Here is a 15,634-nt window from a genome sequence, read left to right as displayed (position 1 = left end):
GGTGGTCTCGGGTCGCATCGGGAGCAGAGCATGAGGGGACCTGGTTACCATCGATAGTATTATAATACAACATTGGGGCAGAAGCCCGCGTCGTCTTGCGCGAGATGATGCGGATCGATACGGTGTGAAGGGGGGCTCGGGAGGATGTCATGGCTCGGTCCATGGTTCTGCGTCGCCAGTCGAATCGGCGATCTCCTTCTCCACAGACGCTGCAGCACTGTCAGTGGTGGGGACGCAAGTGGACACACTGCGTACCTGCTGCAAAGCCCGGGGACTCGTCAATTCCGACCTCAATGTCGCCGACGAAGAGCATGTCGAGGACGGGGCCGAGGAAGGCGAATGCGGCGATGGTGGTCATGAAGACGACGGCGAGCAGGAGGGCGTGTGAGGCGCGGATGATGGACGCCTCGTCGACAACGAGCGCAGCGAGGTAGTCGGGCGTGTCGTCGAACAGCATCATCACGTCGAGCGGGGCCATGGTGGAGGGTGAGGCGGTTTGCCGTCGGATGTGGAGGCGGCGCCGTGGCCCAAGTGAGCGGAACGAAAGGCGAGGGAAAGAAACGAGAAGACAAGTCGGTCAATGTGGGGCCAGAGAGATATAGAGTGTAGGAGAGAGAGAGAGCACGTCTTCATTGCCCGACTTCATGGTCCAGGGCGAGCTGTCGCATACGTGTGGAGTACACGGCGACTAGTTTGCGTCTGCATCGTCGAGTGTGGGGTGGTGTGGACATGAGAAGTCGTGTGCCGATGGACGCTGTAGCATGGCCGGGCGCGGCGCGGAGACAGTGGTGCCTCGCTCAGGCACGTCTAGTGGCCGCAAATCGGATCCTCTTCGGCCATTGGGGGGGGGGGGGCAATGTAGAGGGACCCACATTGCTGGAGCATGCTGGACGCGCTTGTCCAGTATTCCGCACGACGCTAAAGCGCGTCTCTTGCAATTTCCCAAGATCTAGACCTTTGCATGGCCTTGCAACTAGCTCGCAGTCGCCGAGGCGACTTACTCCAGACCCTGGCGTGGCTTGCGGCCATGGGTTGCCGGCACCGAGCAACTCGCACAACTCGCACCACTGGCACAACTGGCACAGCACAGTCGCCGTACGTAATTGACTGGCCCCCTGGCCCATGACCTTTTGTGAATGCTACATACATCTAACAGGCGATGACAACGCTGTGGGGAGGGACGTTGGATGAAACCTTGCTTGCTACTCGAGCGAGACTCCGCGCTTCGCGCCGCGCTCCTCGATCATGTCCGCCACAGCCAGGCTCCTCTCGGTGCCCAATGCGCGGAAGCCCTTGACCACGCCAGCCCAGTCGCCGTCGCTCGACTCCTGGCTCAGCTTGAAACGGCCTTCAATGCGGTCGATTGTAATCTCGAAGCCGAGAATTGCCTTCTTCAAAAGGTCAATGTAACGGTCGGGCGCGTCGGAAACCTTCCAAGTCTTCTCGTGTCCAGCGGCGCGCTCCTGGCGCTCGCTGAGCTCCTCAATCTGGTCCTGCAGGAAGGCGGCTGACTCGGCGTTCGACTCGCCATAAACCTTGATCTTGCCGTAGACCTGCACTGCCGCATAGTTCCAGGTAGGTACGACCTTGCCAGTGTCGGGCTTGGTCTCGGTATAGAACTTGGGCGTGACGTAGGCATTGACCGGCGCGTTGAAGAGGACGAGGACCTCGTCCGGCAGGGTCGCGGTGCCGTTCGACTGCGCCTTGGCCGCCTCGATGAGGACCTTGGCCTGAGGGTTGGCACGTGCCATGTGAGCACGGAGGCGCGCTGGGCGGCCGCCCTCCGCCTCGTCGATGACAAAGGGGATGTGCGAGGTCTGGATCGTGGCCGCAATGTCCGACTTGATCGAGGTGGTGAACAGCCCAAGCGGGTTGTTCTTGACAAAGTCGACCAACGTCGGGACGTCGAGCTCGGCGTGGACTGCGCGGATGTACATTGTGCGGATAGGTGCGGGGCGATAAAGGCGAGCGGTGGGGGAGTAAGCTGGCAGGCGGGCAATGGTGGGGCGCGATGTCAGCGAGGTGATGATGGGCCGCAAAATGGTTGAGGCGGGGATGGCTGTTAACAGATGTCGCTGGGTGGTTGTCGGTTCTTAAGAGCGCCAAGATGACCAAGGCTTGTTCGCTGTATCGTCTCTGATGTTGCCGTCTACGTTGCGGAGCCTGTCCGTCATGAAAAGTCGAGTAGAGGTGGGTGCTCGTAGAGTGGAGAAGGAATCCCGACACAGAGTGGGGCCCAGGCTCGTTAGCCGATGGCTAAGTGTCGGATCTCGCCGACAAGTCGCTTGTCACTGCCTCGTCGTCGAATCAGCGTCGGTCAGAGTGTAAGAATGCATGCAGAGGCCGCCAAGAGTCGTGGAATGCGGAGTTGAAATAGCAACGATACCGTGTAAACACACACACACACACACACATGGTGCACAGCGCATGGAGCCACATGCGAACGCTTGTCTTGCGCCTTAACCGCGCTTAAGTGTCAGTCATCTCGGCCTCCCGATGGCGAGTCAAGCGCGTGCGCGACTCGAACTCTCAAATGGCCCAGGTAGGCAGCTGCGCAGTTGGGCGATGAGGTGGGTGGCAACCGCTACGCCAAGCATATGATGATGATGATCCTCCACCAGTGCAACCTTCGCTCTCCTGGCGTTGAGACAGCAACCAAGTCCAGCAATATTCTCATGTTTAACATCACTACTCGCGTGTACGGAGACCCAGGGCAGCTTGCCTCTGGGCAAGAACCGGGCTTCTTTCGCTTCTTTCAAGGCGCAGCAACAGCCAAACACTTAAACAAGCCAGTTGCTGACGGCAGCAAGAGCCTTGTCCCAGTCACCACCCTGCTCGATCTCCTTGTAGCTGTCAATGTCCTGACCCTCGAGGAGAGCGTAGAGGTGGGGGTAGGCTGAGCCAGGGGTCAGTACTAGCTCAGTCCAATACATCGCCATCTGTGGTACTCACACTCGCCGTTACCGGCCTGCTCCCACCTCACGCGCTTCCAGGCTGAGAGACGCGCATACTCGATGCGGAGGATGGCGACCTGCTCAGCGTCGGCGAAGAAGCGCTTGAGGGTGCCGGGGACCTGCTGCGCAGTGGAGAGGTGCACGAAGCCGTCCTTCGAGTCGAGCTCGGAGAGGAAGAACTCGTGCGAGGACGGAATCGGGGTGGGGAAGTAGAAGCTGGACTCGGTCAGCTCAAACTAGCCCGAGATGGCGCTGGGATGCGCATGCAAAGATCTTGGCCATCGTCATCGACCTGATGAGGGGGACCGCCTGATCAACTTCGGATCATTCCCTCCGGAGTGATCTCTGCTGATAACAGCGCCCAGCGCCAGCACTCGTCTCCGCCACCACGGGGCGGCGATGACGCGGTCAGGTCCCCCGGAGATCCTACAATGCGCGTCCGGCAGGGCGCCGGGGCCGAAGCAGCCACTACTACTCACCGAGAGTCGACGGTGGCCGAGGGGAGAATCTTGTAGATGTAGGTGGGGTTCTGGCTGGCCATCGTTGCTAGACGTCTGAGGGTGTTTTGCATGAACGTGTAAGAAGTGCGATGGTGTGTTGGTTGGTTGGTCTCAGACGTCGATCGATCGCACAATGAGACGTGACGTCGGAGGCGACTTGGTACGTGCGCGTTACCCAACGTCATCCACTTACATAATACAACGACACGTGGTTGATCAGAGTGGCACTAGCCTCCTTCCAAGCTTCTTGACGACAATGACAACTGTGCTCGAGTGAGCACACCGTCGGGCTTACTGCATTCGACGCGTCGTCACTGCAGAGTACCCTAGTGTCACTGATCGCATGCCAAGAGCAGACAACGTACGCTCGGCGCCGGTTGAGCTGTACCCAGTGACGCAGCCTCTGAGCGCGGACCTAAGCGGGCCGCCATCTTGTCCATAGTCCCCAGCGGTTGAGATTGGGTTCCTCTTCTGTCTCAGGGTGAAGCCCGCCCCTTCGCCCCGCATTCCAAGCAGCACAAGTGCTCGCAGAGCTAGGAGAGGTCCGCGATAGTGTTGTAGAGTGATACAAGTATCACACGCAATAAATTATCCGTGATACGGCCACACACGTCATTAATTTCCCCCGCCCAGCTCCCAACGGCCGAGCGTCGTCCGCGGCGGCACTCGAGCCGGATTCACGTGGGTGGTATTTTAGCACTTCTGCCGAGCCAAAGTGCCCCGCGGACATGAACGGGATGGTTGTCGACGCGCATTCATGCTTCATCACACTCACCATGCCGTCTATCCGCACGGTTACTAGCGGCCTAAGCCATCGGACACTCCGTCGTGCTGCATTCAATGGCTTTTCACACCCAACGGGATACTGATACATATACTGACGAGCGTCGTGGTCTGGCCATGTTCCCCAGCTAGTTGGTTTCCCACCTCATCAGCATTGATTACCCCCCCCCCCCCCCCTGCCACACTAATAACAACACACCATAATGATCGAGCCAGTAGAAGCAGAATTCGCCCAGCCCCCAATCTTCACCAATGCCCAGGAGGAGGCAATGGAAGACCAGGGCGTGGAGCTCGCCAACTCCCTCTCCCGCATGTCCCACGCTCGCCAGCCCACCGAGGTCGACGAGCACACCCTCGCGAGCGCCGGGGGTGAAAAGGCCGACAAGGTCAGCGGTCGCATCATTGTCGACTTTGACCATTCAAGAAAGGAGGACCCGCGCTCGTGGGGCAAGGGACGCAAGTGGTGAGTCTACTCCGACCGGGCCGCCACACTCCAGAAAGCTTACATTGTCACCAGGTTTGTCACCCTCGGCTGCGCTGCCCTTTGTCTCGCCGTCGCCCTCGGATCAGCAATGCCTACTGGTGACCTCCATGGCACTGCCGAGACCCTCAAGGTCTCCGACGAGGTCATCTTCCTCACCATTGCCCTCTTCGTCCTGGGCTTTGGCGTCGGCCCCCTCTTCTTCGCGCCCCTCTCCGAGATCATCGGCCGCAAGTGGGTTTACACCATTTCGCTCTCGCTGTACTTCCTTTTCACCCTCCCCTCGGCCCTCGCCAAGAACATTGCCACCATGCTCGCTGGCCGCATGATCGCCGGTCTCGTCTCCTCCGCACCCATGACCAACGTCGGTGGCTCCATCGCCGATATCTGGGCCGTCGAAGAGCGTGGTGTTCCCATGGCCATCTTCTCGTGCACTCTCTTCATGGGCCCCTGCCTCGGCCCCCTCTTTGGCGGTTGGATCGCGCTCAAGACGCACACTTGGCGCAACATCTACTGGGTTCTCTTCGGATTTATTGGCGCAGTCTCCCTCTTCACCCTCGTCATGCCCGAGACTTTTGCCCCCATCATCCTCCGTCGCAAGGCCGCCCGCCTCAACAAGGAGAACAACACCGACGTCTACATCTCCAAGCACGATCTCGACCTGGTTCCCTTCAACGAGCGCCTCAAGACGGCCATGTACCGTCCCTTCATCCTAATGGTCATGGAGCCCATCATCCTCTTCATGTCCTTTTACCTCTCATTCATCTACTCGCTCCTCTACGGCCTCTTCTTTGCCTTCCCCATCGCCTTTGAGCAGATTCGCGGCTGGAACATTGGCATGACTGGTGTCTCCTTTGTTTCCATCATCCTCGGCATTCTCATCGCCATGTGCGTCATGCCTATTCAGGAGCAACTCTACAAGAAGCACTGCGAGAAGCACGGCAAGCAGGTCCCCGAAGCTCGACTCTACATGATGATGTTTGGCTGCCTCTTCATGCCGATCTCCCTGTTCATCTTCGCCTTCACATCGTACAAAGGCATCAGCTGGGTCGGTCCCTGTGCCGCAGGTGTCCTCTTCGGCTTCTCCATGGTCGTCATCTACATCAGTGCCAACAGCTACATCGTTGACTCGTACTCAAACTTTGCCGCCTCGGCCGTCGCTGCCAAGACCTTTATGAGGTCCTGCATTGGTGCCAGTGTTCCCATGTGGATCACTATCTGCTACAAGCACCTCGGTTTCCAGTACGCCGGTCTCATGCTCGCCTGTATTGGTGTCATTATCGGCCCCATCCCCTATTTCTTCTTCTTCAAGGGAGGCGCAATCCGCGCGCGTTCCACCCGTGCCACCAAGAGCGACTAAGAGGACGATGGGTGCTCTACCATCTACCTACAACACACATTTGCATCTGCATTTACACCTAGATTATAGTAGAATAGATCATCATACAGGATGTACATCTTAATCGCATACAGTCTGATTTCAGCACGTTGCCTAGCGAAGAACAGGAGGACACAGTGGTTGGTGCGAGTTCTCTCGACTTGGCACTGCCACAACAAAACCATACGAACCGTGCGCTCACGACCGCGCCACCCAGGCAAGCCACCGCCCGCTGTCGGCAGGTTTGATGCGGTTTGAGCTATATAGGACGCTCGGGCACAGGGAGAAGCTCTTGTATGCATCCACAAGGTTTCACAATGGGCGCCGTGGGTCGTGTGAGGACAGGTGATTGTCCATTACGTAATAAAGTTGTGTGTGTGCTTCTTCTTTGTCTTGCGTCTACCATACGAGTGTCTTTGATATATGCATTGTTTGCCCCTGAAGCACTGAGATTGAATGTGCAAGGTGTCGAGGGTCAAGTCTTAGGGTCCTTGCGGGCATGTGAGAGTGTAGGAAGATCAACGCCCCTCGGTAGCAGCCATTCGGCGTGGCACACCCCTGTCAATCTGCGTTTGTGATAGGCTGATCTACAGAGGGGTCTAGACTGAGAAGGACAAGGATTCCTCGTTATACAAGCACGGGCACTCTGCTTCAAGTGTGCAGCAGTGCGAACGGGGGGCGGTTGCGGCAACCCACACGCCACTGGATGGTTTCTATTGTTGTCAGTGTCCATTAGCGGAATCAAAATAGTTGTAATAGCTTTGTTGTTGCCGATCACTCGACTTTTCAATTCATTCCAGCGAGCCGACGCACTCCAGCACACTGCAACGCCGCACACCACACTACACCCACCACCCCACTCACCCCCCGCCGCGCCGCCCTGCCCACACAAACTCAACATTACACGCCCTTTTGCCCGCCCCCGCCGTTCTTTCCACCTCGTCATCTTTCTTTAAACCTCTCGTCTCAACTCTTCCATTCTTCCTTCTCTCGACTCTTCCATCAGTGGACAGTCTAGCAACCGTTTCTCAAGACTTCCATCCTTTCCACTGTATCGCATCCATCCATCCCTCACGACTGCAGGCATGACTCCAGCTCCCTCCACGGCCAACGGCGGCTCTTCTCAGCACGGCCAGCAATCCAACAACACGCCCTCCACCCGTGTCATCCTCCCAGGCAATGGCTCGCGTATCCTTTGCGTGGCCGACATTCGTGGTGACTGTGAGTCGTCACATTCGCTACCATTGCAGCGCCGAACATTGCACTGACCATCCTTCCTCCCTCCCCCTTCGCACAGACCATGAGCTCAACCGACTGATCCGAGAGCATGAAGCGACGGCCGTCATTCATACGGGCGACTTTGGCTTCCTGAACGCGGACTCGTTGGAGCGGATGGGTGACAAGTGAGGAGGACCCTGCATGGCGAAAGCTAACGCTGCTAGGATCCTGCGTCACCTGTTGCAGTACTCGCCGCTCATCCCTCCAGCGACACGTAACCAGTTGCTTGGGATCACCGCCGGCCGATCAGCTCTCATCAGCCAGCTGAACAGCTCATCGATTCACTTCCCCCTCTCTCAGTTCCCTCACCTTCTCTCGGGCGCGATCACCTTCCCCGTGCCCGTCTACACGGTCTGGGGTCTGATTGAGGATGTCAGAATCGTTGAGAAGTTTAGGACTGGCGAGTACGAGGTCCACAACCTGACTGTCATCGACGAGGTCAACTCTCCTCTTATCGAGACGGCTGGCCTCAAGCTGAGGCTGTTTGGCCTGGGTGGTGCTGTTGCTCTCCACAAGATGTGTGAGTAGTTGTTGACAGGAAGGGACAAGCTGACATCCACAGTTGACAACGGTACGGCCTCACGCGACTCATTGACTCTGTTGCTAACGTTGCGCAGGCGAGGGATTCGCTACCATTGCTGGAGGACAGGGAACCATGTGGACCACGGCATTGCAGCTGGGCGAGCTGGTCGACACTGCCCAGAGGGTGAGTGGTCCGCCTGTGGCTCGGACATGATGGCTGACGCGTTGCAGCTGTACGACCAGACCGAGACGAGGCTGCTCATCACGTCCGCTCCGGTCAGCAGGACAGGCCTGCTCTCGCTCTTGGCCTTGGCTATCAAGGCCGACCTGACCATCTCTGGTGGCCTTCACTGTGAGCTATCTTCGGGCAGCCCATGGGATGTCGGCTGACCGATTAGTCCGCTACCCCGCCTCATTGAACGACTTTGCTGTTTACGGCGACTTTGACTCTTACCGTCACAAGCTTGTCCAGGCCCGTGACAGCTTCATTTCTGTTTACGACGTGGTCAAGGACCGGGTGGAGGGCAGCCTGAAGTAGGTTGAAATGCTAGAGGCGTGCTGACCAAGCAGTGAGACGCAGCGTATCCTGCTCAAGAAGGTTCTTGCCATGGTGCAGAAGATTCCCACAAACGACGACAACAGCTGGACCAACACTTGGCACTGGGTCCTTGCGTGAGTGAACCGGAAGGAATACGATGCTGACGCCCAGTGACGCGCTCTGCGGCCATCTCCTCCTGTCTATTACAGATGGGCGCGTCTCCGCCGAGACGAGGAGCAACGGTGAGCGCAGTTGTAACTATTGAGACTGACATTGCAGGCCTCAACTTTGCTCATCGTGCCAACCAGGCTCCCCAAGCACCAGCTGCTCCCATTGCTCCTCCAGTTGTCCCCCTGGCACAGCCACCTCGTTCGACGACCGCGGATGCCTCCAAGTCTACCCCAGCATCTGTGCCTACCAAGCCTGTTACCGCCGCTGGTGCCCCGAAGCTGCCCGCAAAGGCCTCGTCTCCCGCGGGACCGGCTGCTTCGCTTGCCAAGACGTCGCCTCTGCCGGCGCCAGTCAAGGCTGAGCATCTGCCCCGGTCACAGCGTGGAAGCGGCTCTGCGGCTGCCCCAACAACGGTCCCAGCGGCTTCCACAAAGCCTGATACCAAGCCCAACTCCAAGGGTCGCGAGTCGCCCGTTCCCGCCAAGTCTAACAAGGGCACACCTCAGGTCGCTTCCGTCTCTCTGCCAAAGGAGGGCAAGCGCGGTGCCAATGGCGAGAAGGGCGATGCCGAAGAGTCTGAGGTCCACAAGACTGGGCCCGCTACCCCCAAGCGCTTCTCCCTGTACTTGAAGGGACTGCCAAACCCGACCTCGGAGGCCGAGATCCGAACCTTTTTCGGCCCCGAGTCTGAAAAGGTGAGAGTGTAGTGGGGACGTTGTACTAAGACCCTGCAGATCACGACCGTAAAGCTCGTGTATGACCAGACTCGCCGCCAAAAGAACTTTTGCTATGTCGACTTTGCCAACGAGACCGACCTGCAGGAGACCCTCAAGGCCCACCCATCTGGAGTACGTCTCCAAAGCCTTTCCACCACTGACAGCACAGTCCATCCGCGAGACGCCTATCACTGTGGAAATGTCCAACCCTCCCGTGCGCAACCTCAATGCGGACCGTGGGGCGCGTGCCTCGCGCGGCGGACGTGGAGGCCGCCCCATTCGTGGAGGTAGCTCATCATCCAAGGATGCCGTGAGGCAGGACAGCGCCAAGCCAACCGACACACCCAAATCTGACACGCCCAAGCCTGAGGCCAAGAGCAGCGACAAGTAGATTTATAAAGAGTAAGACTGTTCACAATATTCAGCGAGACTCCCCCTCCCCCCAATACTTTGCATTGTATATACCGTCGTAAAATTTCTCGTCCGTATGAAGGGCCCGCTTCACCCGCCAGTGAAGTGGGGGTGTGTCATTTACTGTCTCTTTCGGAGCACGAGCACGTCGGTGTCGGACTTCCACTGGAACACTCCGTTCTGCGAGGGGTCAGTGGTCAGGCGGCCGGAAGTGCGGCGACACACACCTCCTTGTCCACCCAGTCCTTGTCCCCATTGCGGATGATTTCGCGCAGCCCCTTGATAAACTCGACCCTACTGTCTCCGTTGAGATGGGCCTCGGTGAGGTACGATTTGGAGAGGATGCGGTCAACGACGCCATCCTCAGTTACGGGACTTGACCACGTGAACTTGGTCTCCTCGAGAGGCTCGAAGAGCTCAGTAAAGGCCGGGGTGTCCTCCATCGCCCTCCAGCGCATGCGGTAATACTGTGGCGTTCCCAGATCATAAGGCTGGTAGAACTCGCGCGCCTGTCCTTGATATCCGTCTTTCGTTTCGAGATTCCAGAGGATGACGAGCGGTGCACCGGGCTTGAGGTAGGCTGCTGCCTCGCGCTGCGGAGGTTAGTTCATTCCACGGACCACGCTACCAACCAGAGCCTTCTCATAGTCTTGACACCAGTGGAATGCCTGGACAATAAAGATGGCGTCGGCGGAGCCCTTGTCGAGCTTGGTGTGCGAGTAGTCGTCGAACCCGCCGTCGACAGAGCGCGCATCGACGCCGGCGAGAGCTGCGGCTGGGAGCTTTGCGTTTCCGCGATCCCACGCCGCGCGCATCCCCGCGCTCGGCTCGACGCCGACGAGCACCTTGGGCTTGAACGCGGGGAACTCGGGCGTCGGGGGGCTCAGGACCTGGCGCGAGAAGATGCCCGTGCCGGAGCCGGGCTCGATGTACGTGCCGCCAGGCTTACCGCCGACGGCCTTGAAGATGTGCTGCAGCGCGTTGGGCGGGTACGAAGGGCGCGCGCGATCATACTGCACTGTCAGTGGGATGCACGCAGCACGGTCTGCGCACGAGGTCGTTTGTCCCCTCGGCAAAACCGCTGGCAGCGATTCCGTGCACTTGCGTAGTAGAGCTCATTCTGATACTGATCGAGGTTGCTGCTCTCGTTGTTCTCGGGAGGTGTAACGAGCGGGCCAGGAGCATGGGTCGGAGAAGAATGGCGAGCAGACAGTGTCCGTTGCGGCTTTATTATACTCGCTCGCCAACGAGCCGACGCGTGAGGTGAGGTGGATGTGATGGGGAAGTCGATGGTCCGATCAACGACCGATAGACGCAGTGAGCAATGCGGTCAGGCCAGTCAGGTCCAGACGTCATTGACAATGTCGGACGTCTCCGAGGTCGTACCTGCTCGCTTCACCCCCATTTAGGACTGGATTTACTCGGCACTACTATCGACGCGACAATAGCGAGAGGCTCACGCGACGACCATGCGCGCAGTCCAGTCAGTCGAGCAGCTCGCACCTTGTAATGCCGAACATTTCCTTGGAGCACAGGCAATCTCCACAACGTGGGAGCAAGAGTGGTTTTCGTGCTCGCGTGCTCGAGTGCTCGTCGGTGCTCATGTCAGTGCCACGCGACAAGGTGGTGGGTGGCCGTGTGGCCCAGCTAGCGCAGCCAGCTAGCCCCGCTGTCGTCATGGGCAAGTGTGTGCTCGGTGCCAGGAACCCACGCCAGGTGAACATGGTCAGAGCAAAACATCAAACGCGTCCGCCCGCTTCCACTCTTGTTTATCCACTCGCACTCCTCCAACCAGAACCTGTGCTCTTGTTTGTTTATCCTCGGGATACGTGTATGCGGGCGGGCTAGCCAGCCACTCCGTCGTTGATGAGCGGCGCCGAGGCCGCGGGTGCAGGGATGACCTGGTTATGGTTCACTTGTCCGTCTCGGCAGGTCCATGCCAAGAGCGGATGTGAGTGTTTGTCCTCTTTGTTGACGCGCCTCGTGGCGCCTGAGTGACTTTCTTCCTGAGGAGTGAACCCGTACGCGCATGCTTTCCCTTCCCCGTCAACCCGTTTGCCGTCGATGCGATGCAAACTAATGCTTCTCGGCGATGGGTGTGATAGGTTAGTATGGTAGTAGCACATGGCCCGCTCTATTCTTAATCCACTGGGATGCCTTATGAGGTACTTGCGGGCAATCACTCCTAAACGGCACCATATTGGTGAATTGATAATGTCTCGGTCGCGGCCGAGTGGTGGTGGTAACATTGGGAGCCTGGAGCGTGACGAGGGCAGTGCTTGCAGGGCTAGAAAGTGCCTACAGTGGCACCATGAGGACTGTGGACTGCGCGTCGCCTCGTTGAGCGACGATAATAGACACCCCTCAATTGAGACATTGAGACTGCTGCTGCGTAGTGTTCTTACTTTGGCTCAAGTCGTCATCGGCTACGTCGTTTGCTGCAAAGAGTGAGCGACGCGGACGTCCTCAGGATCTACCTGCCTGGTGGTTCTGGAGGAAGGTGGATCAAGCACCCAAGAGTGAGCCAAGAGTGCAGGACCATGGTGGGCAGGGGAGCGGCTACGTAGTTGCAGGGGTGGGGGGTGGTGAGGGGAGCGCGCGTGTGCACTACCGGGAACGAAGGGACGCGTCTCAGACGGCTCTCGGTGTGGTGCCTTGCAAAGTAGAGATCCCGGACGGACGGCGGGGGGGGCACAAGACGAGAGAAGTGTTGGATGAAAAAGCGACGCGGGTTCAAGGTTCAGGGAAGTTTAAACAACCAAGGGCTGGCTGGGTGGTGTTTCGATCAAAACACGCGGTTGTTGCCCGTGGCGGCATGGCGCGTCGTTTACCCACCCGTTCAGACTTGCCATCAGGGTCTTTTGCAACAACGAAACCCGGCAAGAAGGGGCAACACTGCTTGGAGGAACGCGGGACAGCGAATACGAGGACGAGGAGGGATACATGTTGACGCAGGGTCTTGTGCAGCAGCAGCAGCGTCGGCCGAGAGAGAGGCGCAAGGGAACAGGCGCGTCACGCCCCGCCGCCGCGCCACACTTCTCTGGGCTGTCTTTGACGGGCAGCAGCACGCACGACAGGGCAGACGAGCAGCAACCGCTGCGGGCGGCCGTTGTCACTTTGCAAGGGTCCTCCGTCAGCCATGACCCAAGATACCAAGAGTGGTCGCTGTAACAACCTGTTGGGTCTCCTTGAGCCAAGCAGGTCCGCTTTGCTCGTCGTAACCCCCTTCCGCGCCCCGTCCTACCCCTCCCCTCCCCCATCCGCTCTCCTCACAATCCACAAGCGGGCACGCTCGAACAAGACCTACAAGCCGTTCGTGTGTCCCACTCCTCTCTCTCTCTCTCTTTGATCAACATCACACTCTCTTTTAAACACCAACTAAACAGTGCGAAGTGTCGCGTCGTCGTCGCCCTCCTCCTCCCAACTCCTCTCTCCACTCGAACGCCCTCGACACTCTCTACGACTCGACTCGCCTCCCCCCCCTCAACTCCACGCAGTGTCGCCGGACGACAGCTGGCGTGTACCGACACTCTCTTTAACAGTTCCAGAACGTGCTTTTGTGCTGTGTGCAGTATTAGACAAACACTCTATCCCTAAGTGCGCCGCGCAGTGCTCCAATGTTGGCTGGAATGTTTGCTGACTTGGACCGGCAGATCCCACCCCCCCTCCATCCCAACATGCTCCTTTCTCTCGTCTTGATGGCCACTGCCGCCTCGGCGGCTGTTAGCCCAAGATCATCCCACGGCCATCGCGACATTGCGCGGAGGGCAGCGGCCGCTGCGGCGGCCAAGGCTCCCGCCGGTGGCTTTGACATTGTCGGCGACTCTGGTGTCTCGGCGCAGATGATGTTTCTGGGCACCAAGGACACCGTCTTCATCCTCGACAAGTCGGAGAACAACTCGATGACCGTCACCACCAACGGCGTCACCCACCCGGCTTGGGGTTCCACCTACAACCTGCAAACCAACGAGGCCATTCCCATCGAGGTCACGTCCAACACCTTTTGCGCAGGTGGCTTTTCCGTGGCCAACGGCTCTTGGGTTGTGTTTGGTGGCAACCAGCCTGTCACGTACGGCGGTGTCGCCGTCAACGACAAGGGCCTCAACCCTAATGGCACAAACCCTTACACCAACACCGACGGTGGCGCCGCCATCCGTCTCATGACTCCCTGCGACGACGGATCCTGCCCATGGTACGAGGGTGGTAACTCACTGACAATGGCCGTGCGTATATCAAGCTATAACACCGTGCGGGGTGGCGCTGACTGTTATCTCAGGCCAAGCGCTGGTACCCTACCATTGAGGGCCTTGCAGACGGCTCGGTCATCGTTCTTGGCGGCGACCACAACGGAGGGTAAGCGGTGGTCCCTTGACCTTTCTGACAACCTCAGCTATGTGTCTACCTTTGCCCAGAACGAGCCCTCGTACGAGTACTGGCCCAAGCAGTCCTCGGGTGCGATTCCCATGAACTTCCTCAACGCCACTGTCCCCGTCAACCTCTTCCCCTTGACATGGCTTCTTCCCAGCGGCAAGCTGTTCCTGCAGGCCGCGTACAAGACGATCCTCTACGACTTGAAGGTCCGCCAGGAGATTCCGCTCCAGGACATGCCCTATGCTCAGCGTGTCTACCCAGCTTCGGCTGCGGCTGCCATGCTCCCTCTTACGCCTCAGAACGGCTACTCGGCCGAGATTCTGTTCTGCGGCGGTTCCGCTGCCGACCTGAGCAAGTCGACCGACGGTGGCGCCATGTTCAACGTCACCGCCGTTGTTGCCGACAACACCTGCGTTCGTATCCGTCCAGATGACGCCAACCCCGTCTACACCGACGATGACAAGCTCCCCGAGCCTCGCTGCATGGGCTCGTTTGTCTACCTCCCGGACGGAACAATGTGGCTCGGCAACGGTGTTGGCATGGGCACTGCCGGCTACGGTGATGACCACTACTCTCTTGGCCAGAGCTATGGCCAGCACCCCGTCTACATGCCTGTCATCTACAACCCCAACGCTCCTGCCGGCTCGCGGTTCAACCGCGACGGTCTCTCGGCGAGCTCCGAGGAGCGCATGTACCACTCGACTGCCATCCTCCTTGCTGACGGTTCCGTCCTGGTCTCGGGAAGCAACCCCAACAAGGATGTGACCAACGTTCAGTGGGGCACCAAGTACTCGGTCGAGAAGTGGTACCCTACGTGGTACAACCAGCCCCGCCCCATCCCGACCACACCCTTCCCATCGTCTCTCTCGTACGGCGGTGATGCCTGGACCCTCAACTTTACCCAGATTGGTGTTGACCCATCGACCATCAAGGTCGCCGTCGTCCGCACGGGCTTCAGCACCCACGGCATGAACTTTGGACAGCGTTACCTTGAGCTTGAGACTTCCTACTCGCTCATCAATGCCACTGGCGAGGTCACCCTCACGGTCGGCCAGATGCCCATCAACCCCAACATCTTTACCCCCGGTCCCGCCATGATCTTCCTCGTGGTCAACGGGATCCCCTCCGAGGGCGAGCTTGTTGTTATTGGCAACGGCCAGATTGGTACTCAGCCTATTGGCGCCGCTACTGTGCTCCCCCAGTCGCAGGTCTTCGTCGCCGCACCCAACGAGCCCGTTGCCTCAGTGTCCGCTTCGCTTGTGGAGGAGACGCCAAGGCCACCCGTTGCCTCGGCGGGTGTCGTTGCAGCTCGTCCTTCGTCTGCAACGACCGTTGGCATCCCCGCGACTCTTACCGTCGCTGTGGCTGCTCTGTGCGCCATGCTCTGGTCGTAAAACCCAAATACCTTGCTGTTCAAGCACCCCACAAACAACATGTCTTCTCCATGGGTTCCCCTGCATCTTCATCTTATGTGATTCAAACGTTAATACTACCGCACAATGCACAACTGTCACTCCTTGCGATGCTCTTT

General features: G+C 58.6%; 7 protein-coding genes across 7 annotated transcripts; 3 read left to right on the top strand and 4 right to left on the bottom strand.

Annotated features, from left to right (window-relative positions):
- Positions 1-33: 33 nt before the first annotated feature.
- LOC62_04G006344 (uncharacterized protein) lies at positions 34-698 on the bottom strand. Its single transcript, XM_062772910.1, has 2 exons — positions 256-698; positions 34-209 (listed from the first exon to the last, which is right to left on the bottom strand). Exons 1-2 carry the CDS (start codon positions 476-478, stop codon positions 148-150), a joined length of 285 nt encoding a protein of 94 aa, XP_062628894.1. The 5' UTR covers positions 479-698; the 3' UTR covers positions 34-147.
- Positions 699-1,202: 504 nt separating this feature from the next.
- Positions 1,203-1,937, bottom strand: AN10108_1 (putative protein; the record flags this gene model as incomplete). The annotated part of the gene is made up of 1 exon (XM_062772909.1): positions 1,203-1,937. The coding sequence occupies one exon, from the start codon at positions 1,935-1,937 to the stop codon at positions 1,203-1,205; it is 735 nt and encodes a 244-aa protein (XP_062628893.1).
- A 728-nt stretch (positions 1,938-2,665) lies between these two features.
- On the bottom strand, positions 2,666-3,549 carry LOC62_04G006342 (uncharacterized protein). The gene is made up of 3 exons (XM_062772908.1): positions 3,434-3,549; positions 2,953-3,170; positions 2,666-2,896 (listed from the first exon to the last, which is right to left on the bottom strand). Exons 1-3 carry the CDS (start codon positions 3,523-3,525, stop codon positions 2,781-2,783), a joined length of 426 nt encoding a protein of 141 aa, XP_062628892.1. The 5' UTR covers positions 3,526-3,549; the 3' UTR covers positions 2,666-2,780.
- An 846-nt stretch (positions 3,550-4,395) lies between these two features.
- Positions 4,396-6,169, top strand: SPBC409.08_1 (putative MFS-type transporter8). Its single transcript, XM_062772907.1, has 2 exons — positions 4,396-4,700; positions 4,755-6,169. Exons 1-2 carry the CDS (start codon positions 4,441-4,443, stop codon positions 6,076-6,078), a joined length of 1,584 nt encoding a protein of 527 aa, XP_062628891.1. The 5' UTR covers positions 4,396-4,440; the 3' UTR covers positions 6,079-6,169.
- An 863-nt stretch (positions 6,170-7,032) lies between these two features.
- Positions 7,033-10,413, top strand: SPBC16H5.12c (putative protein). Its single transcript, XM_062772906.1, is given in 13 exon segments — positions 7,033-7,317; positions 7,394-7,499; positions 7,539-7,894; positions 7,992-8,080; positions 8,128-8,248; positions 8,295-8,430; positions 8,467-8,568; positions 8,606-8,676; positions 8,687-9,300; positions 9,340-9,453; positions 9,491-9,912; positions 9,960-10,328; positions 10,368-10,413. 11 exon segments carry the CDS (start codon positions 7,182-7,184, stop codon positions 9,710-9,712), a joined length of 2,067 nt encoding a protein of 688 aa, XP_062628890.1. The 5' UTR covers positions 7,033-7,181; the 3' UTR covers positions 9,713-9,912; positions 9,960-10,328; positions 10,368-10,413.
- On the bottom strand, positions 9,853-10,916 carry BQ2027_MB3374 (putative methyltransferase Mb3374; the record flags this gene model as incomplete). Its single annotated transcript, XM_062772905.1, has 4 exons — positions 10,786-10,916; positions 10,365-10,745; positions 9,960-10,325; positions 9,853-9,912 (listed from the first exon to the last, which is right to left on the bottom strand). Exons 1-4 carry the CDS (start codon positions 10,849-10,851, stop codon positions 9,853-9,855), a joined length of 873 nt encoding a protein of 290 aa, XP_062628889.1. The 5' UTR covers positions 10,852-10,916.
- Positions 10,917-12,928: 2,012 nt separating this feature from the next.
- Positions 12,929-15,623, top strand: GLX_2 (Aldehyde oxidase GLOX). The gene is made up of 4 exons (XM_062772904.1): positions 12,929-13,329; positions 13,386-13,955; positions 14,009-14,085; positions 14,123-15,623. Exons 2-4 carry the CDS (start codon positions 13,410-13,412, stop codon positions 15,495-15,497), a joined length of 1,998 nt encoding a protein of 665 aa, XP_062628888.1. The 5' UTR covers positions 12,929-13,329; positions 13,386-13,409; the 3' UTR covers positions 15,498-15,623.
- Positions 15,624-15,634: the final 11 nt, after the last annotated feature.

The sequence above is a fragment of the Vanrija pseudolonga genome, chromosome 4, assembly GCF_020906515.1.
Source record: "Vanrija pseudolonga chromosome 4, complete sequence".
Taxonomy (NCBI): domain Eukaryota; kingdom Fungi; phylum Basidiomycota; class Tremellomycetes; order Trichosporonales; family Trichosporonaceae; genus Vanrija; species Vanrija pseudolonga.
The sequence above is the reverse complement of the archived record's forward strand: the minus strand, read 5'-3'. Positions and strand labels throughout refer to the sequence as shown.